The sequence below is a fragment of the Delphinus delphis genome, chromosome 20 (assembly GCF_949987515.2).
Source record: "Delphinus delphis chromosome 20, mDelDel1.2, whole genome shotgun sequence".
Taxonomy (NCBI): Eukaryota; Metazoa; Chordata; class Mammalia; order Artiodactyla; family Delphinidae; genus Delphinus; species Delphinus delphis.
Window position 1 is genome coordinate 10,452,496 of NC_082702.1, and position 25,514 is coordinate 10,478,009.

Consider the following 25,514-nt stretch of genomic DNA (forward strand, 5'->3'; position numbering starts at 1 on the left):
GGTGGGTGGCGATAGGACTTCCTGAATGGGTGGGAATCGCAGGTAAGATGCCTGGGCCCCTTCTGGGAAGGGCTGAGGACTGGGTCCCAAGATAGCAGTGGAGGAGGGGTTGGGGGAAACCTAGGACTTTTGTTGGGGGCGAGAGTGGGGCTGGGAGTTTACCCAGCTGGGGCTGGAGCTACCCAGACCCTGAAGGGGATGGGGTTGGAACGTGGCTTTCCTGGGTCGTGGCTCAAAGTTTGGGTCATGGGTCGTGGCATGGGATTAAAGGTCAGAGAGCTGAACTTTCTAGGAGGAAATGTTAGGGAAATATTGTGATCCCTCTGTCCCTGAGAAGGAACACAGCGTGCCCAGACCCGTGGGTCCCCTAAGAGCAGGAGTTGGGAGAAGGGTGTCTGAGGGAGCAGGAATTTGGTGACATAATTCCTGGGTCCCCACAGCAGGGGCCTGCGAAAAATCAGGCTGGAGTTGAGACACCCAGATTTCCAAAGGAGGTGGGGGCTTCTGGGTCCTCAGGGGATGAGGCGGGAAGATGGGGTTCATGAATGCGGAGGCCCAGGCGCGGCTGCTCAGCGCAGGGCTGGAGAGACGTGGTTCTCTCCCCAACCTGCGCCACCTGTAGCATCTCCCCAGCCAGGGCTGTGCGTTGGGCGGCCACGGCGCGGGGGCGTTGTGGGCCGGACCGTCCCTCCGCCCCCAAGGCATCCAGGCCACGCCCCTGGGCGTCCTGGCCACGCCCCGGCCAGGAGACTGGCCAAGTTCTGATTACAAATATGCACGTACCTAGAGAATTTCCAATCAGAGAATAATAGTAATAGCTAACATTTATTAAACATTCACTCTCTGTCGGTCCTTGCGCGTCAGGCTTTACATTTTCTCACTGAATTCTCAAAAACTCTTTGAGGTAGGAGGGGGAGAGGGATGAGAGATGAGGCTCCCATTGCACCCCACCCTCCTCCTCAGCCCCCATCCCCCATCTCTCAGAACCCGAGAATCCTTAACTTGTGGAATCTTCGAATTTACGTCTCAGACTAAGCGAAGACCCGGGCTTTGCCGTCGGGATGGAGGGGTCTGCCTCCCAGCTCCTTGCCTTCCTGCATCCTCTGAGCCTCAGTTTCCACCTCCGCGAAACAGGATGAAAACCCACTGGCCTGGCAAAAATTCAAAGTTTTGATGATACCAAGTGTTGACCAGGAGCTGATGGAAGTGTAAACGGACAAATTAGGTCGGAGAATAACTTGACAGGATCCGTCAAAGCCTTGGCAGGGCAAGGCCATTGCCAGCTACCTCCTTCAGAGCCGTGGCTTGCAAACGCTTTTGCTCACACTGGGACGTTATACACCTGAAACAAACAAGTTTCACAGGGCAATCCTTACCCCGACTGTGTGCATGCGCTCTCGTATCTTCTATTCAATTTAATTGAATTTCATCAAAGGGAAAATTGTGTTTGCAACCCACGAAATTGATTTCACAACCCACTAATGGATCTTGTCGGGCAGGTTGTAAAATACTGCCCTAAGAAACTCCAAGAGACGTGTTCAGGGATGTTAATTGCAGCCTTGTCGGAAATGGAGAAAACTGGAAACAGGGCAAGTGTCCATCATCAGAAGCAATGAATACATTGTGGTATCCGTTCACAAAGGACTCCCACAGAGCAGTTCAAGTGAATGAACTGGACACACATTCCAACAACCTGACTCGTAAAAACGTAATGATGAGTGTACTGTGTTGAACAGTACCCCTCCCCCATTTGTGTCCACTGGAACCTATGAATGTGACCTTACTTGGAAATAGTTTTTTTTTAATTTTTTTAAAATTAATTTATTTTATTCATTTATTTTTGGCTGTGTTGGGTGTTCGTTGCTGTGAGCAGGCTTTCTCTAGGTGTGGCAAGCAGAGCTACTCTTCCTTGAAGTGCGTAGGCTTTTCACTGCTGTGGCTTCTCTTGTTGCGGAGCACCGACTTCTCATTGTGGTGGCTTTTGTTTGTTGCGGGGCACCGGCTCTAGGCGCGCGGGCTTCAGTAGTTGTGGCACGCGGGCTCAGCAGTTGTGGCTCGGGGGCTCTAGAGCGCAGGCTCAGTAGTTGTGGCGTACGGGATTTGTTGCTCTGCAGCATGTGGGATCTTCCCCTACCAGGGCTCGAACCCGTGTCCCCTACAGTGGCAGGAGGATTCTTAACCACTGCGCCACCAGGGAAGCCCAGAAATAGCGTTTTTGTAGGTGTAACCGAGTTAAGATCAGGTCATACTGAATTAGGGTGGTCCCTAAATCCAATACAACTGGACATTTGGACACAGACACAGGTACACCCACAGGGAGAAGCCATGGGACGACAGAGGCAGAGATTGGAGTGATGCATGTATAAGCCAAGGATTGCTGGGAAACACCAGAAGCTGGGAAGCGGCAAGGAAGTACCCTCCCCTAGAGCCTTCAGAGAGAGCAGAGCCCTGCCAGCACATTGGCTTGGGGCTCCCAGTCCCCAGAATTTTGAAAGAATAAATTTGTTGTTGTTGTTTTTTTGGTGGTACGCGGGCCTTTCACTGCTGTGGTCTCTCCCGCTGCAGAGCACAGGCTCCGGACGCACAGGCTCAGCGGCCATGGCTCACGGTACCAGCCGCTCCGCGGCATGTGGGATCTTCCTGGTCCTGGGCACAAACCTGTGTCCCCTGCATCGGCAGGCGGACTCCCAACCACTGCGCCACCAGGGAAGCCCAAATTTGTTGTTTTAAGCCGCTGAGTTTGTGGTCCTTTGTTACAGCAGCAACAGGAAATTAATACAATAAGTTAAAAAAAAAAAAAAAAAAGCAAGTGCAGAAGGATTAGTACAACACAATGTTGTTTATACCAGGTAAGGAAACCTGCAAAGGGAATTCCCTAGCGGTCCAGTGGTTAGGACTCCGTGCGCTCACTGCCGAGGACCCGGGTTCAATCCCTGGTCAGGGAACTAAGCTCCCACAAGCTGTACAGCGTGGCCAAAAAATAAAGAAAAGAAAAGAAAACCTGCAAAACCAATGCTCTATATTATTGGGGGGATGCATCGTATGTGATAATAGTATGAAACCATGAGTGGTAATGTTGAGCATTAAATGCAGGACATGTCGAAGGAAAAAGATGGACTCTGAGGATACAATGGGACTACGATATCGTTAACGCTTTAATTAAAAAAAACTGTGCCAAATATGGCAAATTGGTTAAGAGTTCATATAGTTGCCAAGTGGATACAAAAGCAGTGGATGAGGGCTTCCCTGGAGGCGCAGTGGTTAAGAATCCGCCTGCCAATGCAGGGGACATGGGTTCGAGCCCTGGTCCGGGAAGATCCCACATGCCGCGGAGCAACTAAGCCCGTGCGCCACAACTACTGAGCCTGCGCTCCAGAGCCCATGCTCTGCAAGAAGAGAAGCCACCGCAATGAGAAGCCCGTGCACCGCAAAGAAGAGTAGCCCGCTCTCGCTGCAACTAGAGAAAGCCCGCCCGCAGCAAAGAAGACCGAACACAGCCAAAAATAAGTAAATAAAATAAAGAAATTTATTTTAAAAAATCAGTGGATGATAAGAAAAGATACTGAAAAACATTATCAGGGAAATGAAAATCCAAACCACAAGGACATCCCACTTCACACCTGCCAGGAAGGCTATAATCAAAAGGACAGACAATAATAAGTATTGGAGAGGCTGTGGAGAAACTGGAACTCTCAGACAGTGCTGGTGGGGATGTAAAATGGTGCAGCTGCTTTGGAAAACGGTTTGGCAGTTCCTCAAAATGTTAAACATAGAGTCATTGTATGATCCTGGAATTCCATGCCTATGTATATATATCACAGAGAACTAAAAACATATATCCACACAAAGATTTGTGGAAACCACTTAAATGCCTGTCAAATGACAATGGATAAATGGGTAAATTAAACGCAGTGTTCCCATATAATGGAATATTATTTGGCCATTAAAAGGAGTGAAATATTGATACAGGCTACAACGTGGATGAACCTCAAAAGCTTTATGCTAAAGTAAAAGATGCCAGTCACAAAAGACCACATATTGTACGACTCAATTTATATAAAATGTCCAGAATAGGCAAACCTATAGAGACAGGAAGAATATTAGGGATTGCCTAGGGCTGAAGGAAGGGGGTTAGGGGGAAATAGGGAGTGACTACTAACGGGCAGGGGGTTTCTTTTGGGGATGAAGAAATGTTTTAAAATTGATTGTGGTGATGATTTCACAACTCTCTGAATTCACCAAAACCACTGAATTGTACACTTTAAATAGTTGAATTGTAGGCTATATACATTATATTTAATAAAACTGTTTATACAAAGTGGAGGCCGGACCCCAGGGTAGCCACAAGAGGGCGCACTAAGCACAGATTTACCTCCTCCCTTGGGAACTGAGCTTCTCAGGCCCTGCCCGCAGACCCTGGCCACACCTTTGAGAATCTGGCCACGCCCCAAGGTTCTGACCACACCCCAGGATATGGCCTGTCCTTCATCATCCAGGCCACGCCTCTGAAACTTTGCCCACACCCCGAGACCTTAACACACCCTAAAGCCCGTGTCATACCCCAAAGCAGAGTCTGAGGCAGCAAATTCACACTCCCAACTCCGCAAGCTCTGAGCACAGATGCAGGCACAGACTTAAATCCTCTTAGAAACACAGAGCCTTAAAACAATGACTTGCAATTTGCAAGCGTCCTTTTCTTTTTTGAAATCATTTTAAACTTATAGAAAAGTTGCAAGAATAGGACAAAGGTTTCTTGTATACCCTTTACCCAGACTCATCAATCGTTAACAATTTGTCAATTTGCTTTATTATTTGCTCTCCCCCTCCCTCGAACCATTTGAGTTAAGTTTCAGACATTCTACCTCTTTGCTCCTAAACACTCCGATGTGTATCTCCACGTACAAGAACATTCTCTTACACAGTCACAGTACGGTTATCAAAAGCAGGACAGTTAACAGTGATACAATACTAGCATGTAACACTGCAGCCTATATTCAAATCGCCAGTTGTCCCCAAATTATCCTCATAGCAAACCATTTTTTCCAGTCCAGGATCCAATCTGAGATCATGTGTTGCATTTAGGTTTTTTTAAATTTAGTTTATTTATTTTTGGCTACGCTGGGTCTTCATTGCTGAGCGCGGGCTTCTCTTTGTGGTAGCTTCTCTTGTTGCAGAGCACGGGCTCTAGGCGCCCGTGGGCTTCAGCAGTTGTGGCTCTCGGGCTCTAGAGCGCAGGCTCAGTAGTTGTGGCGCACGGGCTTAGTTGCTCCGTGGCATGTGGGATCTTCCCGGATCAGGGCTCAAACCCGTGTTCCCTGCACTGGCAGGCAGATTCTTAGCCACCGAGCCACCAGGGAAGTCCTGCATTTAGTTTTGATGTCTTTATACTGTCCTTCAGTCTGGTATAACCGCTCAGCCTATCTTTGTGTTTCATGAAGTTGACGTTTTCGATAAATCACAGGCCACTTCTTAGCTCTTTGGTAAGGTGTCTAGATTTGGGTTTGTCTGACATTTCCTTGTGATCAGATTCGGGTGGCAGGAATATTATAAAAGTGATGCTGTGTCCTTCTCAGTGCATGGTATCAGAAGGTACACGATGTTTGTCATCCCATTCTTGGTGATGAATTCCTTTGCTTGGTGAAGGTGAATTATGGAATCCCGGACTCACCGACCCACCAGGTCAGTGTCTCCCCTTTCTGGGCCTCAGTTTCCCTTTCTGTAAAATGGAGGTGTGGCTGACTTGAGGGTCTGCTCACACACCGAACCAGCAGATGTGTTCTGTTTAGTTCTTATGCTTTTAAAAGCATTTTGGGGGACAGCACCCACATTTAAGATTTGGCAGATTTCATGCAAGCGCTTGAAAGAGATGTTCTCTGACTGAGTATCTGGGTTTACTCAGGGTGGTGATAACAAGTGAAACTTTGCAACAGAGGCTGGGCCTCTGGAGCAATGCATTGAAAGTATGACTTCTGGCTCTAGAATGCAAGGACTTTCACAGATGAGAACAGTTCTTGGTGGTGGTGGTTAAGGGGGGTGTTTAATTCTGGGAGGGCTGGGGGGGGGGACTGGAGACCCTCTATATAGCCCTTCTCCCCTCTCCTTCGAGTCTTTCTTCAGGGGAAGGGGGCCGGGTGTGGAAGGACACGTGCCCAGTCCCAAGGTCAGGAAGCTGAGAGGGGGTTTCCATGTGTGGAGAGGCCAGATCCTTTGTTTTAGAGAAGTAAGTTACCAAGGTCAGGGCCGGGTTCAGCTTCTGAACCGGGGGATAGTTTCTCACACACAAAGAGGCACATCACCTACAGTCTGGACCCACAGATACAAGGAGATCTTGACACACACTCCAGGCTGGTGATGGGGCTGGCACCTACACTCTCATCAAATCCTCATCAACCCATCAGCCCTCAGACGTGGGCATTATTCGCATTTTACAGATGCGGAAACGGAGGCTCGGGTCCTGAAGTCGCCTGATCAAGGTCACATGGCTAGGGAATGGAAGGGCTGGACTCGAACTCAGTTCTAACTCCGGGGCCTGTGCTCTCAACGACACACCCACCACCTGTAATCTTGCAGCCTTTCCACACACACATGCGTGTGCACACACAGAATAATAGGCACAACCACGTACAACCTTCCTGTGAGTCAAGAGGGCCCAGCGACTATGAGCGTGGGTCTAGGAGGCAGGAGACCTGGCCTTGGATGGGCAACTTGCTCTCTCTGAGTCTCAGTTTTCTCATCTGGAATATGGGTACCATCATGGTCAATACATGGCTGCTAATATTTGCTCCCAAACTGGTCACACAGTGTGACAGGGGACCAGATACAGCCACAAAGAATCACAGACACCATAATGCAATGGGGAGTGGGTGAGGCTCACTCATTCCACCATCACTTCTCAGGGGTCTGCTCCGTGCCAGGCAGTGTGCTGGCTGCTGTGGGTAGGGCAGCAGGAGGAAACTGTCCTCCCAGGGCTCATGGTCTGCTGGAGAGACAGTCACTGCACATGACCTTGCTCATGTGGTGGGATTATCACGTGGGAAGTTCTCACACACAGCTGCTTGCGGGGCCCAACAGTCACCCTCTGTAGTGGGTTGAGCGGTGGCCTCCCACAAAGATATGTCCCCATCCTTACCCCCCAAAACCTTTAAATGTGACCTTATTTGGAAAAAGGGTCTTTGCAGATGCACTTAAGGTTAGGATCTCAAGATGAGATCATCCTGGATTACCTGGGTGGGTTTAGGGCTAAACCCAGTGACAATTGTCCTTATGAGAGCCAGAAGAGAAGACACAGACACACAGCAGAGGAAGCCATGTGAAGATGGAGGCAGCGATTGGAGAGATGCAGCCACAAGCCAAGGAATGCCAGCAGCCACCTAGGATCCTCCCCTAGAGCCTTTGGAGGGAGTGTGGCCCTGCCGACACCTTCATTTTGAACTTCTGGCTTCCAGAACTGTGAGAGAATAAGTTCATTTTGAGCCATCTAGTTTGTGGTCATTTGTTACAGCAGCCCTAGGAAACCAACATGTCTTCCAAATCAGGCAGCTCTAGGGACACCATAGCCCAGAGGCAGCATCAAAAGCACTGGCACATGGCTTCCCTGGTGGCTCAGTGGTTGAGAGTCCGCCTGCCGATGCAGGGGACGCGGGTTCGTGCCCCAGTCCGGGAAGATCCCACATGCCGCGGAGCGGCTGGGCTCGTGAGCCCTGGCCGCTGAGCCTGTGCGTCCGGAGCCTGTGCTCCACAACGGGAGAGGCCACAGCGGTGAGAGGCCCGCGTACAGAAAAAAAAAAAAAAAAAAAAATTGGGCTACCCAGTCAGAGCTGCCCCAGAAGTGCGTGTACATGGATGTGTGTGCGTGTGTGTACACACGCACACACCCCCTAGCCTAGACGCAACAGTGTCTCCTAGGAAGACGTTAAGGCAGTGGGCCCCACAGATACAGCATGTTGTGGAGTCACCGCAGCAGAAATGTTCACAATCACCAAGACGTACAAAGACCCAGAGGCCCAAGGAGGGCCCGCCAGACTGAAAAACCCACACTCAGCATCACTCGGAAACACAAACACATGGTCACTCAAGAAGACCAATAGAATGGGACCAAGGTTGCCAGCTTCTCCCAAAGGACACCCCTTTCTCCAAGGCTGGAGGCACTGGGGGCTGACATGGGGTCCAGCCCTTTCTTGGGGGTTCCAGCTTGTCCTCGCCCCCCCGTTGTACATCCATCTTCCCTTCCCAACGGGCAAATCCCTGTAACAAATCACTTATCCATATACCCACCGCTTAGTGATGCTGCTTCTCTGATCGAATAGAGACTCCGATGATATTTACATCCTAACCCCTGGAACTCTGTGAATGTTACTTCATATGGCAAAAGGGATTTGGCAGCTGTGAGGAAGTTAAGGGTCTTGAGATGGGGGAGGTTATCCTGGATTATCTGTGGGCACCTGGGGGAATCACAGGGTCCTCTTAAGAGGGAAACGGGAGATCAGAGTAGATGTACAGATAGAAGCAAGAAGGTGCTGTGATACAAGGAAGGGGCCATGAGCTAAGGAATGCAGGCGGCCTCTGGGAGCTGGATACTGCAAGGGACCAGATTCTCCTCTAGAGCTTCCAGGAGGAACCTCTGCTGACACTTTGACTTTGGTCCAGTCAAGTTGATTTTGGACTTCTGACCTCCAGAACTACAAGCGGATGAATCTGTGCTGTTTTAAGCTGCTGAATCTGTGGTGCTTTGTTACTGTGGTAACGGGAAATGAATGCAAACCCTGACTGATACGTAAGAGACGCGTCCAGACGGTCAAAAATATATATGTATGTCAGGGGGGCCCTGGAGCCACTGAATCAAAATGTGACACACCAAGCGAGGCAGTCACATAGAAACAATCACACGATGACCGCAGGTCTCAATGTCAGGAACACTCACAAATGCTACACGCACGGAGACCCAGAGGCAACTGGCATCAACAGCTTACCACAGGTACACAATTGGGGGGAACCAGCTGTGGTACACAGGGACCCACAAACCGCAGAATCCTTCAGAAGCACACACACACACACACATGCACTATGGAATCCAACAGTGACACAATGACAGAGCATTTACAACACACCGTAAGTCCTAGAGTCGCCCACACATGTCACTGTCAGCCTGAGACTCACACAGAGTCAGCTGGATACAGCACCCAGGTGGGCACACACACAAACACACTCCCTCCAGACCTCCTCATGAAAGAGGCCTAGCAAAGCCAGGGATATGGTACAAAAATAGTTTATTACAAAAGAAATTCAACCAAAAAGCCTAATAATTTACATTGATATCAGTGCCTGGCTACAGCCCATCTCTCCCTCCTTACTGAACTGGGTAAAGGCCAGAGGGGAGGGCTGTTCCTTGGTTCCACCAGCTCTGGGAGAGGAGAAGGAAATGAATGATTGGGTGAAGTTCCAGATGGGAGACCGGTGCCTGAGAATAATAGGGTAAGAGTCCCGGGCTGGGGGTGGGGACGAGATGGGGGCATATCCATGCTGAGAAGACGGGGGCGGTTATGGGTAAATATATGTGCCTCTGTGCAAATCCTGGTCCAGAAGATTGGGGGGGGGGGCAGAGTGAGATCTTCACAGTTTCCAGGAGGGCCGACCCCATAGGGCAGCGAGGTCCCTCCTCATGAGTCCGAGATCTGCCCCCCCATCCCTCTCAGCTACCTCCTGGAGCTGGGGAGGGGGGCACCGGCCGGCCAGGGGCTCGGAGGACCCCGGCATAGGGCAGGAAGGTCGGTGGAGATGAGGCAGGAAGGAAAAAATTGGGGGGAACCATGGGGAATCCAGGGGGGTCCTTGGGGGGAGACTGGGAGGGCGAGGAGGGTGGTGATGCTGACAGAAGACCTGTGGGAAGAGAAGAGAGAGGAGGGGTGAGGGCAGCGAGAGGCTGGATCCAGGGGGAAGGGGGCTGGGGACCCCCACTCCTGGGTTCTGAGGGAGGGCGGAGCTGGGCTGCTGGAAGTTGGGAGCCGGTTTCTCACCATTGGAGCTGAGGCGGCTGCTGCTCTCAGGGGAGGTGGTGGCACTCCGGTCAGGGGAGGGCTCTGGCTGGCATGCAGGAGCAGCCCGTGTGGCCTTCCCTCTCAGGATGTCGATGACCTGCGGGGCGATGCGGGGGTGGGGTCATCACCAGGCCACCCCTGCCCACACAGCCCTGCTTCTCTCCATCTCTCCTAGCTCACGGGGTCTCCTAGCTCAGGGAGCACCGCCTCTTTCTCAGTACGTGCAGGGGGACAAGTCACTTCCTTTCTTTGTGCCTCAGTCACTCCTTTGTCTAGAACTCACACCCACGCCCTCAGGCTCACCGGCTCGCCTCCACGCCCTGGCACAGACGCGCACACGCCCACCGCCGCATCCCCTGCACGCACGTGCCCACTCACCTGTCACATCCGCGAGGACCGGCGCTCGGGCACAGACACCCCTGAAACCCCTGTAACCCCCGCCGCCACCAGCGCGCACACTCACTCACCCGGCGGCTGCGCGCCACCATGAGCGGCGTGTCGTTGTGGCAGTTCTTGAGGCCGCTGTCTGCGCCGCTGCGGACCAGCGTGCGCACGAGCGGGAGGAGCCCGCGGCCTGACGCCGAGTGCAGCGCCGAGCTGCCCGAGTACATTTGCGCGTTCACGTTGGCGCCGTGCTGCGGGCGGGGAGGCGCGGGTCAGGACCACCGCGAGGTCCCGGTGGGGGGCGGAACCCAGGGGGCGGGGCTACAGTGAGGGGCGGGGCCGGGCGTGAGGGTGGGAATCACAACCTGGGGCGGGGCCAGATCGGGGTTGGGTGATAGAAGGGTAGAAGTTGGAAACAAAGGCGGGACAGAGCGGGATTGGAGGGGCGGCGCCGAATCAACCAGAGCTGGACTCGGCAGCCCCGGCCAAAGCAGGGGCGGAGTCAGAGAAGGGAAGGGTCCAGAGTCTGGGCCTGATCCTGGACGGAGTCGGGGAGGAAGGACAGCGCGGGGACAGGGCCAAAGCCGGAAGGCAGGGTCAGCAAGACTCTAGGTGGTTGGGGCCTGGGACGTTTTGGGGCCGGAGGAGAGATGGGAGAAGACCCGGGACTAGTTCGTAGCCTGGAGGGGTGAAGTCCTAGGGTTGACAGAACGAGGCCTAGAAGGAAAGGTCGGGGCTGGAAGCGCAGCAAGAGCAAGAGCCAGAACTGGAAGGCGGCGTCGGTGGCAGGGATGGGGCGACAGCCGGGTGGTGTCAGAGGAAAGGGTGGGCGAGAGGCCACGGGCAGGGGCCTTACCCACCTGTAGCAGCAGCTGCACCATGCTAAGGCTGTTGTTTTCCACGGCGTGGATGAGTGGGGAGCGGCCGCTCTTAATGTCCTGCGGCAGGGCGGGAAGGTTTTAAGCGTCTCCTAGCACTGCCCAAACAGCCGGCGGCCCGCATCCTAACCGCTGGGTCCAGCATCTCAATCTCCTTAGATTCTTCAAGCCCCACCCCACCCATTCGAGCTCTCTCCCACCCAAGCCCCGCCCCGTTGCCCCCGCCCCCCTGCTCCTCTTGGCCCCTCCCCCGGCCCAATCGCGCTCACCACCGCGTCGATGTCCGCGCCGTGCTCCAGCAAGAGCAGCACCGCTTCTTGGCACTCGGTGTTCACGGCCACGTGCAGGGCGGTGAGCCCTGAAGGAGAGGGAGGCTCAGTTAAACCTGGGCCTGGGGCTTTGCAGCCTCAGGACTCCAGGTCCTGCCGGACTGCCCCACCCCGCGCCCGGGTAGATGCTCACCGTCGTAATTGCGGGCCTCCAGGTCCATGGTGCCCCCGGCCGCGCTGTCCAGCAGGGCCCGCAGGCAGGCCGGGCTGCGGTGCTCGCAAGCTAGGTGCGCTGCCGTCTGGCCGTGGCGGTCCAGTGCCATGGGGCTGGCACCGGCCATCACCAGGAGCCGGACCACAGACGGCAAAGTGGTGATCACAGCCAGGTGTAGTGGTGTCTGGGGAACAGAGACTGTGAGGGACCCGTTCCCTGCCCTGCGTCCCAGTCCTGCCTTCCTCAGAATTCCTGAGTCCTGACCCCCAGCTGTAGTCTTAGATTAGGCAGCAACCAGAAATCTGGAGCACCTCGTCCCTCAGATTCAAGAGTCAGGGCCCCCAGCTCTTCTTCCCGTAGGAAACAGGAGTCCGGGTTCCCAGACCCCTCTCCCATTAGATCCAGGGCCCCAGGCCCCCAGCCGCACCTGCCGGAGGTTGTTGTAGATATCCAGCTCCCGGCCGCCATGCTGGAAGAGGTTGACTAGCCGATGCACAGCTGGTAGATTGCCCTGCACCACCGCAATGTGGAGTGGCCTGGGGGTGGAGGATCACAGGCGTTAGAGGCTGGTCACCTCTCAGCCCATACTCTCAGCAGTGCTAACTCCAAAATGCGCAGGATACTTTAGAAGTGTCTCTAGAATCCAACCACTGCTCCCCACCCCCACTCCCTCCATCCTGTCAGGCACCACCATCTCCCCTCCTGGACTGTCCCCTCCTCGCTGGCTTCCCTGCTTCCATCCTGCTCTACTGTCTGTCCCTCACATAGCAGCTAGAGGGACCCTTTTAGACCCTAAGTCAGGTCATGCCCCTTTTCTGCACAGAATCCTCAGAGTAAAGTCCTCACCGTGGCCCACAGGCCCTGTGTGATCTTGTTTCCTGCTCTTCAGTTCCTTTTGATATCATCTCTGTCCACTCTCCTCAGCCCACTCTGGCCACTAGCCTCCTTGGTGTTCCTCAAACATACCAAGCATGCTTGCCTCCTAGGCCTTTGCACTGGCTGTTCCCTCTGCTGGGAAGAGTCTTCCCCCCATACCTGCGGGACTAGCTCCCCTCATTTGGGCCTCTGCTAAAATGGTACAGCAGCGGCTCCCTCCCCCACCCCCGGCTTTATTTTCCTCCAGTTCATCACCTGATGTGGTACACTTTACTTGTTTCCTGTCTGAATCTCCCCCGATAGAATGTCAGCTCCACCAGGGTAGAGCGTTTGGTGTGCTTCCATCACTGCCCAGTGCCTAGGACAGCGGCTGGCGCTGAGCAGGTGCTCCACAAACACGCTCTGAATAGATGAGTCCCTCTCAATGATCCCTGGCCATCCTTGAAGCTGGTAACCACATTCCCACCCCACTCAAGGCCACAGTTTTCTCATCTGTGGAATGGATGGGGATGAACTCGATACCACCATCAAGGTCTCCATCAGTGGTGACTGGAGATCACGGTCAGCCTCCATCCCAAGAGTATGTATTTTGCCCAGAAGGGAGGTGGGACAAACTAGTCACTGTTTGGGAAGCTGGACTGCGCAACCCAGGTCCCCCCCACACACACACCACTTCTGGACTGAAGGACTCATTCCCTCAGCTTCTGGGAAGGTTGTCAGCTCTCAGCTCTCTCTGGGAATTACCCTCCGCTGAAAAGAGCTGCTTGCCCAGGTCATGGGGGTGAGATGGGTAGATGCCACCCAATGGCATCCAGTGACTGGTCCGTGTGGGTGTCGAAGGCCTGGGCTTCTGGCCCCAACTCTGAAGGCCACTCCAGCTGCAACATTCCCTGTGGGATAACTGAGGCCCTGATGAAACTACGTAGCAGCTCAAATTCTCCCTGTGCACAGTCCTGCTTCCTCCATCTCTGTAGGCGCTGATCTGGATAACACTTTCCAATAAACTTCCTGCCCCTTCCCAGGGCCCCGAACCTGGAAGAGCCATTTAGAGCTGAGAGCAATCTGGGACGACTGTATGGGGTGGGGGACCTTAGCGCTGAGGGCACAAGGCTGACTGGAGGTACACAGTCCCTACAACCTTTCTTTAAAGGCCATTTTCTAGAGCAACTTCTTTCTCACCCACCACTGCTTGCTGACGAACCAGAGTGTGGCTAAGAGAGGTGAACCGCGGTTCTCCCAAGTGTGGAATCTGCAGCTAGAATCCAGCTCTCTAGGTACTGGAGGCAGAGAAATCCTGCAGCCCTGGAGGCTCTGCCGGGGCTGAGTAGGCCGGCGCTGCAAATTGCGTTACAAGTCTCTCTAGCTGTGCGCCTAGGCGGCCCTTTACAGCCTCGGGTTTCTCCTCCGTAAAGTATAGCCTACAAGAACGCCCATCTCCCAGTAGAAGATTATGCAGGTGTAACGCTGAACCTGCATCCTGAGCCGAGACAGCCAAATTTAAAAAGAAATCTTGGGGGAGGGGTCGGAGCTGGGCCAGGGCCCCCTTGGGAAGGGCTCCCTCCCCTCCCTGCATCTCCCAGGACGCCCGGCCTGGGTCCCCTTCGGGGCGGGAGGGGTTAAGTGAGGGCAGAGGGAGAAAATTATTTCAGAGAAACCGTCCAGGCCTGAGTTCCCATAAACGCGCGGGCCGCAGGGGGTGGGGCGGGGCTGGAGGAAGTGGGGACGGGAGGGGCGGCCCAGCCCTCGGACTTCCAGTAACAGGTCTGCTGGGCGGGGCTCCGCTTCCTGCTCCCGGGGGAGGGAAGCCTGTCCCGTCGGGGATCTACCCCGGCCACCCGGACACCCCAACTTCCATCCTCGAATAGGGCGGAGAGGGGAGCCTAATCCAAAGCGATCTAGTTACCCTGGGCGTAAGGGCCCCAACTTCTCCAGCCAGAGGACCCCTCTGGAACTCCACCCTCCAGGGCTCCGACTCCAGCTGGCTCCCTAACCCCCACATCTTGGCATCCATCCCCAAGATCTCTTGGGACCCGGGAATACGGTGCCCTAACTCATTGCGGATACGAACTTTCCCCTTCCCTCCGAGTTCTAGATCCCCAAGCTGCCCTGCCCGCTGCTCCTTACCCGCTCAGGGGTCACGGAAGGCAGTCCCCCAACCTCTGCTCTCTGGGACTCAGAACGCGTTCCCCCCTCTCTTGGAGACCCAGACTTCCATCTCCCCAGTGCCTCCTGACTTCTTGGTGGCGGGGGGTGGGGGTGGGGGGGTGGGGAGGTTGTCCGAATGCCCTGAGATCTTACTCCCTTGAATCCCTAGAAGTTCAGCCTCCCATCCATAGCTTTGCCGTTCTGGGGACCCAGACCTACCGTGTCCCCCCTCCCGCGCCCCCGCCTGGCCTGTGCCTGCTGCCCATTCCGGTAAAGTCTCGGCCCCAGCGGAAGGGGTTAAGGTTAGAGGGAGCGCCAGGAGGGGGAGGCTGTGAGTGAGTGACGGGTGCTGACGTGGGGGAGGCAGAGCAGCTGGGCTGCGGTCAGGTTCTGCGGGAAGGGATTTCCCCCAACAGGCAGCTGAGGCAGAAGTGTTTGCTTTGGGGGAGAGCGGGGAGGGCGGGGAGGGCGGCTGGGGTGTGGGGCTGGAGACTGGTGTGCCAGGTCGCCTCTGCACCCTGCTTTCACAGGTTGCAAACAAATCACCCCTGGGGACGGATACAAATTAAATCTATTTCACTGATGACCCCAGACGTACCCAGAGTGGGCGGGAACTAGCTTTACCGAGCCCTGTATATGTATATCTCAGGCACTTCCTCCTGCTTGGGTTCACAAGGATAAGTCCACGACAACCCTGGGAGCTCTGTTCAACCAACCAAAAGCCGCTCCCATGTACTGAGCACCTACCGTGTGCACCCCCCTCCGTTCTATGCACCGTATGTATGTACATCACTGCACTGAATCCTTATTGTGATTATGAGCCCAGATTTCCAAATAGGGAAACTGAGGCTCGAGGATGTGAAGTCACCCAGGAGCCAGTGGTGGAGGCCCCCCCCTTTCCCTGTAGAAACAGGCTTGTCCATCCCATCTCCACCTGTGGTTTCCAGTCCCCAAACCCCATTCCCAGACAATCGCTTTATAGAAATCATTTCATTTCTGCCTCACAGAGACCCTCATCTTATGCTTCCTGTTTTTACAGGGGGAAACTGAGGTAGAGAGGGGTGAGAAAGTGGCCGGCTGAGATTCAAACCGAGGTCGATAGAATAACAATAACCGTGGCGGTCAAGTATATCGAGGGCTTACTGTGTGCTAGGCCCTCCCGTGCAGGATTTCTCAGCAGCTTCATGCTGCTCAGAAGCGTGGCCCCTCAAACGGCAGATGATGAAACCATGAGATTTGGGAAGTCAACTTAAGGGGTCGTCAAGTTAATTTAGTGGGCTATGACCAGGAAACAATGACATAAGACTAGAATAGAAAATCCCAAAGTAGATCCCAAGTCGAAAGGGTGAGCGCTGTTTTGTTCTGTGCGATTTTTATTTCAAGTTTATATGTGCGTGTATGTGCTGGGTTTAGTAAAAAGCAATAACGATAATAATACCAGTAATTAATACATATTGAACAGGCAATCTGCGAGGCTCAGTGCTAGGAGTTTAACATGTATAGTTCATAGAATAAATTGGTCAGTGAGATGTCTTCCTCATTTTGGGATTTTGATAAAACATTTGAAGCCCACTGCTCCAAAAACAGTCCTGGGAGGTAAGTGCTCTCAGGGTGCCCAATTTTTCAGAAGAGGAAACTGAGGTCCAGAGAGGGAAAGGGGCTAGCTCAGAGTCACACAGCAGTGGAGACAGGGTTCTAACTCAGGTGCAGGTAACTTGAAAGCCCACGCTGAGTGCCCCTGTGCTGTGGTGGGTGGGTGAGGTGGGTGGAAGGTTGGTCTCCCCACTCCCTACTGCCCTCCATGAATGGGGGACTGTCACTCACGTGTCTCCGTCCTCGTCCGCATGGGTGGCCATGGCGATGTCAGCCGACAGGGGGTGTTCCATGGAGCACATCATGGGGTACAGGGGTGTAGGCAGGTTCAGCAGAGGAAAGGGGGAGCCCATTGTTGAGGTGGGGTACAGGGACAGTAAAGGTCCTGGGCAAAGAAAGGACATGCGTGAGACCAAGCCCACAGATCCTCAACCCACTCCCCACCTCCCGGCCTTCGCTACTGCGTGTCACCTGCCCTTTTTCCCAGGTCCCTTTTGCATCTCCTACTGAGTCCTCAAGGTGCAAGACAAACTCCTCTACCGCATCCCTCCTCTGGGCTCCCGCAGCTTCCCCCAGCCCACCCCCCGCCCCAGCCCTGGACACTCTCACTGTCACATCTTTACTTGTGTCTGATGCCCCATCTCCCACTAGGCAGAGAGTCCCTTAAGGACTGAACCCCCATCATCACTCAGCAGGGGGACCTCAGGGCCTGTTTGCTGAGTGAATTTGTGGCTGAGGGAGGTAAGGATGGATGAAGCACTGGATGTAGGGTGTGGGGTGACTGTGTACAGAGTTTGGGGAGAGGGAGTGCTGCCAGAAACATGTTCAGATCAAAGTGTTGGAAGGGACCATGGTAGCAGGCAAATCCATATCCACCCATCACACAGATGGGGAAAACTGAGGCCCAGGTTCTCATCGGGGGAATAGGAAAAAAGGAGAAGGCTGTGACCGGCCTCCTGATGCACAGCTTGAAGCTGTACTCTGAGGGGGTGGAAGGTGCAGAAACTGGGCACAGGTCTGGAGGCACTAGGCATGGGGTCTCTGCAGCTCTGAGGGTCACTCCGAGATCGTGAGGTGGGCACAGCTGTGGGAGGGGCCACCCCCTCCTGGAGGTCAGGGATGAAGACAGGATCCGGAAAATGGATTTTGGCCTTCTCTGTCATCTCCTGGTCCTTGGGGGTTCCCATTCCTGAACCCCCAAGTTTCCTGGTCCTTGCATGTCCAATACCAGGCCTTGACACCCTGAGGCCTTCTGCCCAGAGACCCCTGAATCCTTCTTCCTGGCTCTAAATCCTTGAGTCCCAGAACTCCCCAGTCCTGCCCCCAATTCTTAGACTGAGCCCAAGCCCCCTAAGGCCACCTGACCTTGTGACCCCAGCGAAGACACTGGTCACTTGCAAGCACACAGAACTGGGTGCTCAGAACCGCAGATCTCTGGCCTGCTGGCTCCTTAAGGACCCCTGGTATCTGGATCGGTTTCCTTGGGTCCTTGTGATCCCAGATATTGGGGTGCTCAGAACTCCAACGCTGTTCTCCTAATTCCCATCGTCTCCCGATATCTTGGTTCCCGAGATTCTGACATCCAGGGATCCTTAATATCTGTCTCCTTAGAACCCCAGTCTCTGTGCCCCTGACTTCCTTTGACCCCACATATAGTTCGGGATGCCAAGACCCCAGTTTCTTGGGTCCAAGTGCTGATTCCTTATAACCCTAGATATGTGGGTTCTGAAGAGTTTATAATTCTGTGTTCCTGGGGCTTGATTCCCTGAGAACCCATTTCTGTACTGCTGGGCACTGTCTCCTAGCTCCCTATATGTGGCACTCGGACCCTGGGCTCTATCCCTCAGGGCCCCCTGACACCCAGCCTTCCTACAACCCCGATACCTGTGTCCCAATGCACTGCTCCCTGAAGCTCCCATATCTGCACCCCTGGGACCTCAGGCTGTGCGCCCAGCTCCCCAGGAACCCCATATCTGTGCCCTTGGGACCTTGGCTTCTGTCCCTCAGCTGCCCGAGGCCCCGTATATTACGTCGGAGCTCTGCTCCTGGCTCCGGTAGTGACCCTCTGCACTGCCTGGCCCCCACCCGGCCATGACCCGCGGAAGCCACTCACCCTGGTAGTAAATTGCTTCTGGCCGGGCCAGGCCGTGGGGGGGCGCAGGCACCGCTGGCGTGTCTAAGCCACCGCGGAGGGGATCCGGGGGGACGATGGGGCCCACAGCGCCGCGGGGGGCGGCGGGCTCTGGGGAGGGCGCACGCAGAGGGCGCTTGCGGAGCGGCAGCGCGGCGCCTGGGGGTCCGGAGCCCTTGGGCCGGGTACGCAGGTCCACAGGCCCCTCGTCCATGGTCCCCGCGGGGCATCGGGGCATGGGGCCGCCGGGGACGGCGGCCGAGCGGGCGGCCGGAGTGCGGCTGGGTTGGCGGCACGGGAGGGTGGCTGCGCCGAGCGCCGGGACTTCCCCTGCTGCCGGCTGAACTGAAGGGACTTTTGTCGGCCCGGGCGGTGCCGACAGCCTGCCTCCCCGCCCCCGGCCCCCCCGGGGCCACCCGTCCGCCCCAGGGGTTTCCTGGACCCGCCGCCGCTCCCGCCGTCCCGCGGTGCAGCCTGCAGAGCGCCCCGCCCCGCCCGCGCCGCGCCCCGCGCCCGCCCCCTCCCAGCCCCGCGGCGCCCGGAGCGGCCGGGTCTTGGCGTGGGGCGGGGGGTGGGTGGGAAGAAGGCGGGGTCGCGGGTTGCGGGGTCCCCACCCCTGCGGCTGCGGGCGTCAGGCTCCGTCTCCGCTTTTTTGTCTTTCTGGCTATAGGCCTCTGTATCTCTCAGTCTGGCTTTCGGATCTGGATAGATGTCTCTCTATCTCTGTGTCTCTGTTCTCAGTGTCTCTGTCTCTATCGTCTCTTTGCTTCCCTCACCATCTCTCTGTCACTCGAGTGCTGTCTGCTCTCAGCCTCTCCTCCAGGGAGGCAATTCCCTGAGGCCCTGGGGTCGCTAAGACGCGGGTTCGATTCCCTACTCCTACTTCCTCGCTGGGTGACCTTGACCAGGCGCTTCCCTTCTGTGAGCCGTTTCCTCCTTTGTGGGAGCGAAAAGACGCACCCGGGGTAGGGACTACGCTCCGCAGGCGCCCAGGCACTATCCCTCAGCCTGCCCTGCCCCCATCTCTGCCTCCTCCTGTGCCTCCTCAGCTTTGGGTCTGAACTTCGTTGGGGGTGGTGTTCGGTGGGGAGTGCGCAGGGAAACAGTGAACGTGTTTCTTCCCGGCGGGGTCCCTGCACCCAGCCGGAGCCGCTGGGCACAGGGTGGGTGCTCCGGGAATCCTCGATGCACAGAGAAAGAAAGAGACGTGGCGAAAGGGGCATGGAGGTCGTGAGAGACTAAGGAGGAGGGAGACGGGGACATAGCAAGAGCCGCAGGGCCGCAAGACCAGAGTCACAGCGACCAAAGCCCGGGCCCACGAGACGGGGGCCGTCTGGCTCCCCTTCTGCCCCACGTCCCGCTCCCATCCCGGGTGGGGTTGGTGGGTGGGGAACAGGCCAGGCTGGTTGGGGCCATGACTCAGAGGCAGGCAGGAGCTGCGGGCGGCTGGGCGGGGTGGTGTAAGCGGGGGGGAGGGAAGGGCAGAGGCGGGCTTCTCCCGTGTCCCCTCCCCGGCCTCCCTTCTCCCCGCCCCGGGGAGGGGCCCCAGTCGCGCGGGGCTTTCCCGGATTTCCCTGGAGGCGGGGCCGTCGCTGGGGTTGAGTGCCGGTCACGGAGTTACCGGAGGCGGAGCGGAAGGCTTTGGGGACCTAAGGGGGCCAGGGAATGGGTGCTGCACCTCGGGTCTGTCCAGGCGGCTCGCAGGGTCTCCCTGGTTCTGTGTGTCTCCCCATGTCTTTGCATCTTCATCCCTGGCCTCCCTCTCTCTGTCTCCAGCCCCGTCCCATATTTTTGTCTCGCGATCTCTGGCTGCGCCTCGTCTCCCCTTCCTGGGACCCTGAAAATGGGTGTGGGCCCCCGGTTCTCAGGAAGGGACTTTGCCCAAGACTGGGGCCCCACCCCAGTGGATCGTTAACCGGGATGTGAGGAGCAGCTGTGGGCTGACAGAAGCCTCACCCTTTTCCCCCCTTCTCTCCTTTCTGCCTCTCTGGATCTCCCCCTCGGCCGCCTGTAATGGGAGAGCATCTGGGGGCAAGACCTGGGTTCAAGTCCCACTTCCACCCCTTGTTGACAGTGGACCTGAGACAGGTCATTTCTCTTGAGACTCAGTTTGTTCTTCTGGAAAATGGGGCTGATGTCACCCCCTGCCCGCAGAGTTGTGGCTACGAGGGAAAAGGTGAGGGAATTAGGGTGGTAAGTCTGGGGTCCCCGCCTACCCAGCCCTCACCTCCCGGGACCCTCAAACACAGGGGAGGGCTGGGAGGTAGAGCACTGCCCTGCTGTACAGAGGGCAGCTGAGCCTCGGAGCAGCGGGGCTCGTCAAGGTGACGGCCCTAGGAAGTGGTGCTGGACGGCTGCCCAAGGCCCTCCCACTCCCGGGCTCCCTTGCGGCCGGTGGAGAAATGGCTGTGGGCCCAGATAGGGGGAAGGGGGTGTCTGCGCTCGGCCCACAGGGCCTCGGAGGGGCTGAGAGAGCGGGCGCTGGGGGTTCTGAGTCTGAGGATGGAGGAGGGATAAAAGAGTCTGAGGGAGGAGGTGAGGGTCTGAGGGAGAAGGAGAAGGTCTGAGGAGGACCAAGTGAGGACGGTGGCTCTGAGGGAAGAGGAGAGAGTGGGGGCGGCGGTTGGAGGATGAAAGATCTGAGGGAAGAGGAGGTTTGAAGAGGGTCTGAGGGTGGCGGGGGGAGGAGAAGGGAGGCCTGGAGTCAGCACCGCCCCGCAGCTGTCTCTGATTTCCCAGAATCTTCTGCTGCTCAGGAAAGTCCCAGCTCCCACAGCTGCCTCCCTTCAGTGTCGGGAACGGAGGATGAGGAACCAGGATGGCTCCCCCCTCCTCTCTCCCCTTGCCCCCTGTGCCCTCAGTGGGAAGGACCAGGGTCTCCCCTCTCTGGGCCTTGAGCTCTGGAGGTCCCCCACCGGTAGGGGCGGCCCCTGGATGAGTCCCAGAAACTTCCCAGAGAAGGCCCGGAAGTCCTGCCTGGTGTCTAACCACTTTCCCTCACACAGGCCACCCTTTATACCTGTTCAGATCTCCTGCCTCCTCCTGCTTCTTCTCCCCTTGTCCTTCCCCAGACGTCCCTGGGGGAGGAAGGGCCACGATTATACCTGTTCAAGGTCCCAAGAGGGAAATGAAGTCCTAGCTAGAAGGCTGCAATCCTGGGACAGCTTCCTTGCTCTTGGTGGGGTCGGGGGGGAGAGCTCAGTTCCTTCTAAGAGGAGAAGATTGGGCTGGTCAGACCCTAAGTTCCTCTTGGCTTCATTCCTGGGCCTTCTCCTCTTTGCTTCTGACTGAGACCTGGGTATAAATCCTGTCTCGGGCTTTCATTAGCTTTGTCACTTGCAGCAATTATCTAACGTTACGGGGTCCCAGCTTCCTCATTTATAAAACAGACTAAACCAAGAAAATACGCTTCCATTCTGTAGGTCCTAAATTATAAAGTGCTCAATACAGCGTAGCGGCGATTGTCATTCTTCCTGTTATAACTTGGCATAGGGATAATAACAATGATTATTATTATTATCAATTGACCCAAATTTTCAACGGCAGGACCCATTTCATTGAGGAAATTAGGATTCAACATGCTGGGCTTAGAGACATGGGTTGGAGCCCTGGCTCTGCCATGTGCTGGCTGTGTGACCTTGGATAGGTAGCTTTCCCTCTCTGTGCCTTTGTCGTGACTTTATGGTTGGGGATGATAACAGCTTCTGCCTCTCAGGACTGCTGAGCAGATTGAGACCAGGTGTGCAGAATGAATGGCTGAATGAATGAATGATATCTGTTCTCGTCTCCACGTTGCCTGCCTTCACCCACCAGGCCAGGTCTTCCTTGTCACCGTTTTCCACCCAGAGATGAGACAAGATGGACATATTCAGTCTAGCTGAGCTCCCACTAGGAATTGACCCACTTCATTCTCTTGACACCTTGTGAGGAAAAGTCAACGAAAATCCCTATTTTACAGAGAAAGAAACAGGCACAAAGGAGTGAAGTCACTGCCTAGGGAAATGTGAGAGACAGGGGGAGTCATGTCTTTAAACCAGGTCTCTGTGACCCCAGCATCCTAGCTGCTGCACCACTTACCTGGGAGGGGTGGTCATTAGTCCCAGAGACCGCAGGCCTTCCCTCTCGGCTCTAATTCTAGACACTTCCTGGGAAGAAGTGGTTTAGATGGGGAAACTCAGGCACAGGAGAGGCAAGGTCACGGGCCCTGGGGTCTACACTCTCCCTACAGTGCTCTTCTGCAGGCCAGGGAGGGTTGCGCCAATGGAGAGAAGGTCACATTGCAGCAGGAGGGAATCAAGTTAGCTTTAAGAGAGGCTTGGGGAGAGCAAGTGAATTTTGCAGACAGAGGAAAACAGAGATGGTGATCGGGATGGGAAGGGACTTGCCCAAGGTCACACAGCCTCCCGTCTGGGCTCTGGGCTGCAAGTCCACCCTGGGTTGGCAGGCAGCTCTGTTCTCCGAGGCTCCGCCCCACCCCCAGGGGCGAGTGCAGGCCAGCTTCCTGGAGCATGCCCTGCACCTCCTGGTTCCTCCCCACCCTGGGGCCTTGGAGGCTACTGGAATCCCTGGCACTAGGCAGGATCAGCCCATCTGGGGCTTGGGCCAAGACTTAATCTTCCCTTTTCTCCCTCTTGCTGGGTCTGCACGCACTCTGCTGAGTCAGAGGATTGCAACATCCTCTCCAGGCGGGCTTTGAGACTGGACACCCTCCCCGGCATTCACTGCCTTGATCAGACAGGGGCGATGTGGTGGGAGAGGTTTGTGGATATCAGCATCTGCCCTGGGCGGGGGTAGGGGGGGTGGTCAGGTTCTGGGAAGGTCAGGTGTAGGGCAGAGGGGTCCCAGTGAGCTGATGGTGGACAGTCAGGAGGTATAATGCTGAGCCTCAGTGTCCTCATCTGTAAATGGGGCTCACTCTTTAATTGTGTGGGTTCAAACCCCAACTCTGCCACTGAGCAGCTGTGTGACTCTTGGCAAGTGACTTACCCTCTCTGAGCCTCAGTTTCCTCATCTATAAAATGGGGTAAAACCAGCACACATCTCACAGGATGGTCGTGAGGGTCAAATGAATGAACACACGTTGGCAAAGGCTGGCATGGAGTAAGTTGTCAGTAAATGGAAGCTGTTATTTTCAGATAATTGCTGTTATTAATATAGGGTATGGGAGGGCTGCCCCAGAGGCGCGCTGCTTGGATTCTCTTTTAAGAAAGGACTTGTGGCCCAGCTGCCAGGTGTGCAGTTGGCTAACAGTTGGCTCCTTCAACTTGGTCTGCCTCAGCTTGCCAACTGGGGACATGGTCTCCTGGGCAACCTCTGGCCATTAACAGAGCCAGGCAGGGTCGGAGGGTCTGGCCATTTCCACCCACTGTGGGATTCCTCTCATGGGCAGTCTTTGCTTCAGGAGCTCCCCCTGGGGCTGGCATCATGGCCTGATGGTCCCCCTCCCCAATTTTGCTTCCCCCACCCCCTTTTCTCATAAACATTTTGCCTTCCTAATTGTAAGTGTCTGCTGTCTGGGGAACCCCATCCACGACAATCGGTTTTGGAGTCAGACAACCTGAGTGTGAGTATCAGCTCTGCCTGAGTGGCTTTGGAGTGGCGTCTGATCTCTCTTGGCCTCAGTTTCCCCCTCTGAGTCACGGGGATGATAACATGATGGCCGAGAGGATCCAGTGAGTTAGCAATAGCGCCTTCAGCACTGTGGTCTCCGTCATCCTCATCTGTAAGGAGTGAGACGAATCGACTCTGGGTCTACCTTCCACTCTGCCAGTTTCCAGCCCTGTGGCCCTTGCCAAGTGCTTTGCCCTCTGAGCCTGGTCTGGCCCTCTGGGTCCTGCCTCTTCCATCAGACTAGCTCACTGAGTGGTGTAGCTTGAATCGGCCATCTTACTAGGAGCACTTAATGAGATTCCGTCTCGTCCCCAGTATTAAAGGGCAAGCTATGAATTACCCAGGAGGAAGCTGGTGTCTGCGTCACCCATCAGCCCAGCCAGTCCCTGGATGAACCCCCTCCTTCCCAAGCCCACCTTCCCAGGGCAGAGCACAGAGCCCATCTCTGAGGAAGGGACAGCACCTTCCCTGAAAAGCTGGCCTTTTCCCTGGAAGTCGGTGCCTCCCCAGCCCGAGGCCACAACCTCCCCTGCAGCCACCACAGCGTAAAAACACAGATGCGAAAGTTCCCCAGGCTCCTGGAAAAGCAGGTCACGCCAGGCCCTTCCTCATTTGAGCAGGGGCCCTGGTGGACTCACCTTCCCTGGCCCAATCCACTGTCCCAGTCTGGGCCACCCCTGCCCTGTAGCACTTTCCCACAAGAGTGAGGATGGGGCGGGCGTGTCTCCACTACCCCTCCTGCCCCGTGGAAGCAAATCACTGCACTGAAGCCTCCCAGCTGCTCAACCCTGGGCAGGCTCGGTTTCTACATCTGAAAGACTGGGGCTGGTCACCTGCAGCCCTGGCTCTGGGCTGGCTGGTGACAGCTGGGGTACACGAGACCTCTTACTGTCAGGCTTACTGTGGGAGGTGGGAGTGAGGGTTGGCTTGTGGCATCTCCTTTGGACATTACCCACCTCTGAACTTGTCACTTTGGCCTCCTGTGGTCACACGGTCACAGGACATTCGCTCGCTTCTGGGAAAATCAAATTGTATCGTGTGTTTCAGATCCCAAATTCTCTTCTGTGGCTTCTCACCGCACCCTCCTGCCCCAGCCTCAGGAATTTTGCCACCTGGAGAACCAAGTCATCTGAGGAACGGAGAGGTGTGGAATCATGGGATGAAAAAGAATATATATTTTAAAGTTATGGACCATAATGTGGAGAATTGCGTGACATAGAATGTTCCATTTTGTGAACAGTTAGGCTCAGAAATGGTTCTTCCATTTCCTCAGAAGCCTCTTCAGAACTCACTTGCCTCTCCCTCCTCTCAAGGTAACTCATTCTTTTTTTTTAGATTTTTAAAATTTTACTTATTTATTTTTGGCTGCGTTGGGTCTTT

At 55.5% G+C, this 25,514-nt stretch overlaps 1 protein-coding gene across 2 annotated transcripts; it reads right to left on the reverse strand.

Annotated features, from left to right (window-relative positions):
* Positions 1-9,257: 9,257 nt before the first annotated feature.
* BCL3 (BCL3 transcription coactivator) lies at positions 9,258-18,899 on the reverse strand. Of its 2 annotated transcripts, XM_060000634.1 has the most exons (9): positions 18,507-18,899; positions 16,625-16,778; positions 12,207-12,315; positions 11,759-11,963; positions 11,566-11,654; positions 11,279-11,356; positions 10,502-10,669; positions 10,014-10,131; positions 9,258-9,876 (listed from the first exon to the last, which is right to left on the reverse strand). In XM_060000634.1, the coding sequence occupies exons 1-9, from the start codon at positions 18,760-18,762 to the stop codon at positions 9,689-9,691; spliced, it is 1,365 nt and encodes a 454-aa protein (XP_059856617.1). In that variant the 5' UTR covers positions 18,763-18,899; the 3' UTR covers positions 9,258-9,688. The 2 variants fall into 2 exon arrangements, with proteins under 2 accessions (XP_059856617.1, XP_059856616.1); XM_060000633.1 differs by having other exon boundaries at positions 9,258-10,131.
* Positions 18,900-25,514: the final 6,615 nt, after the last annotated feature.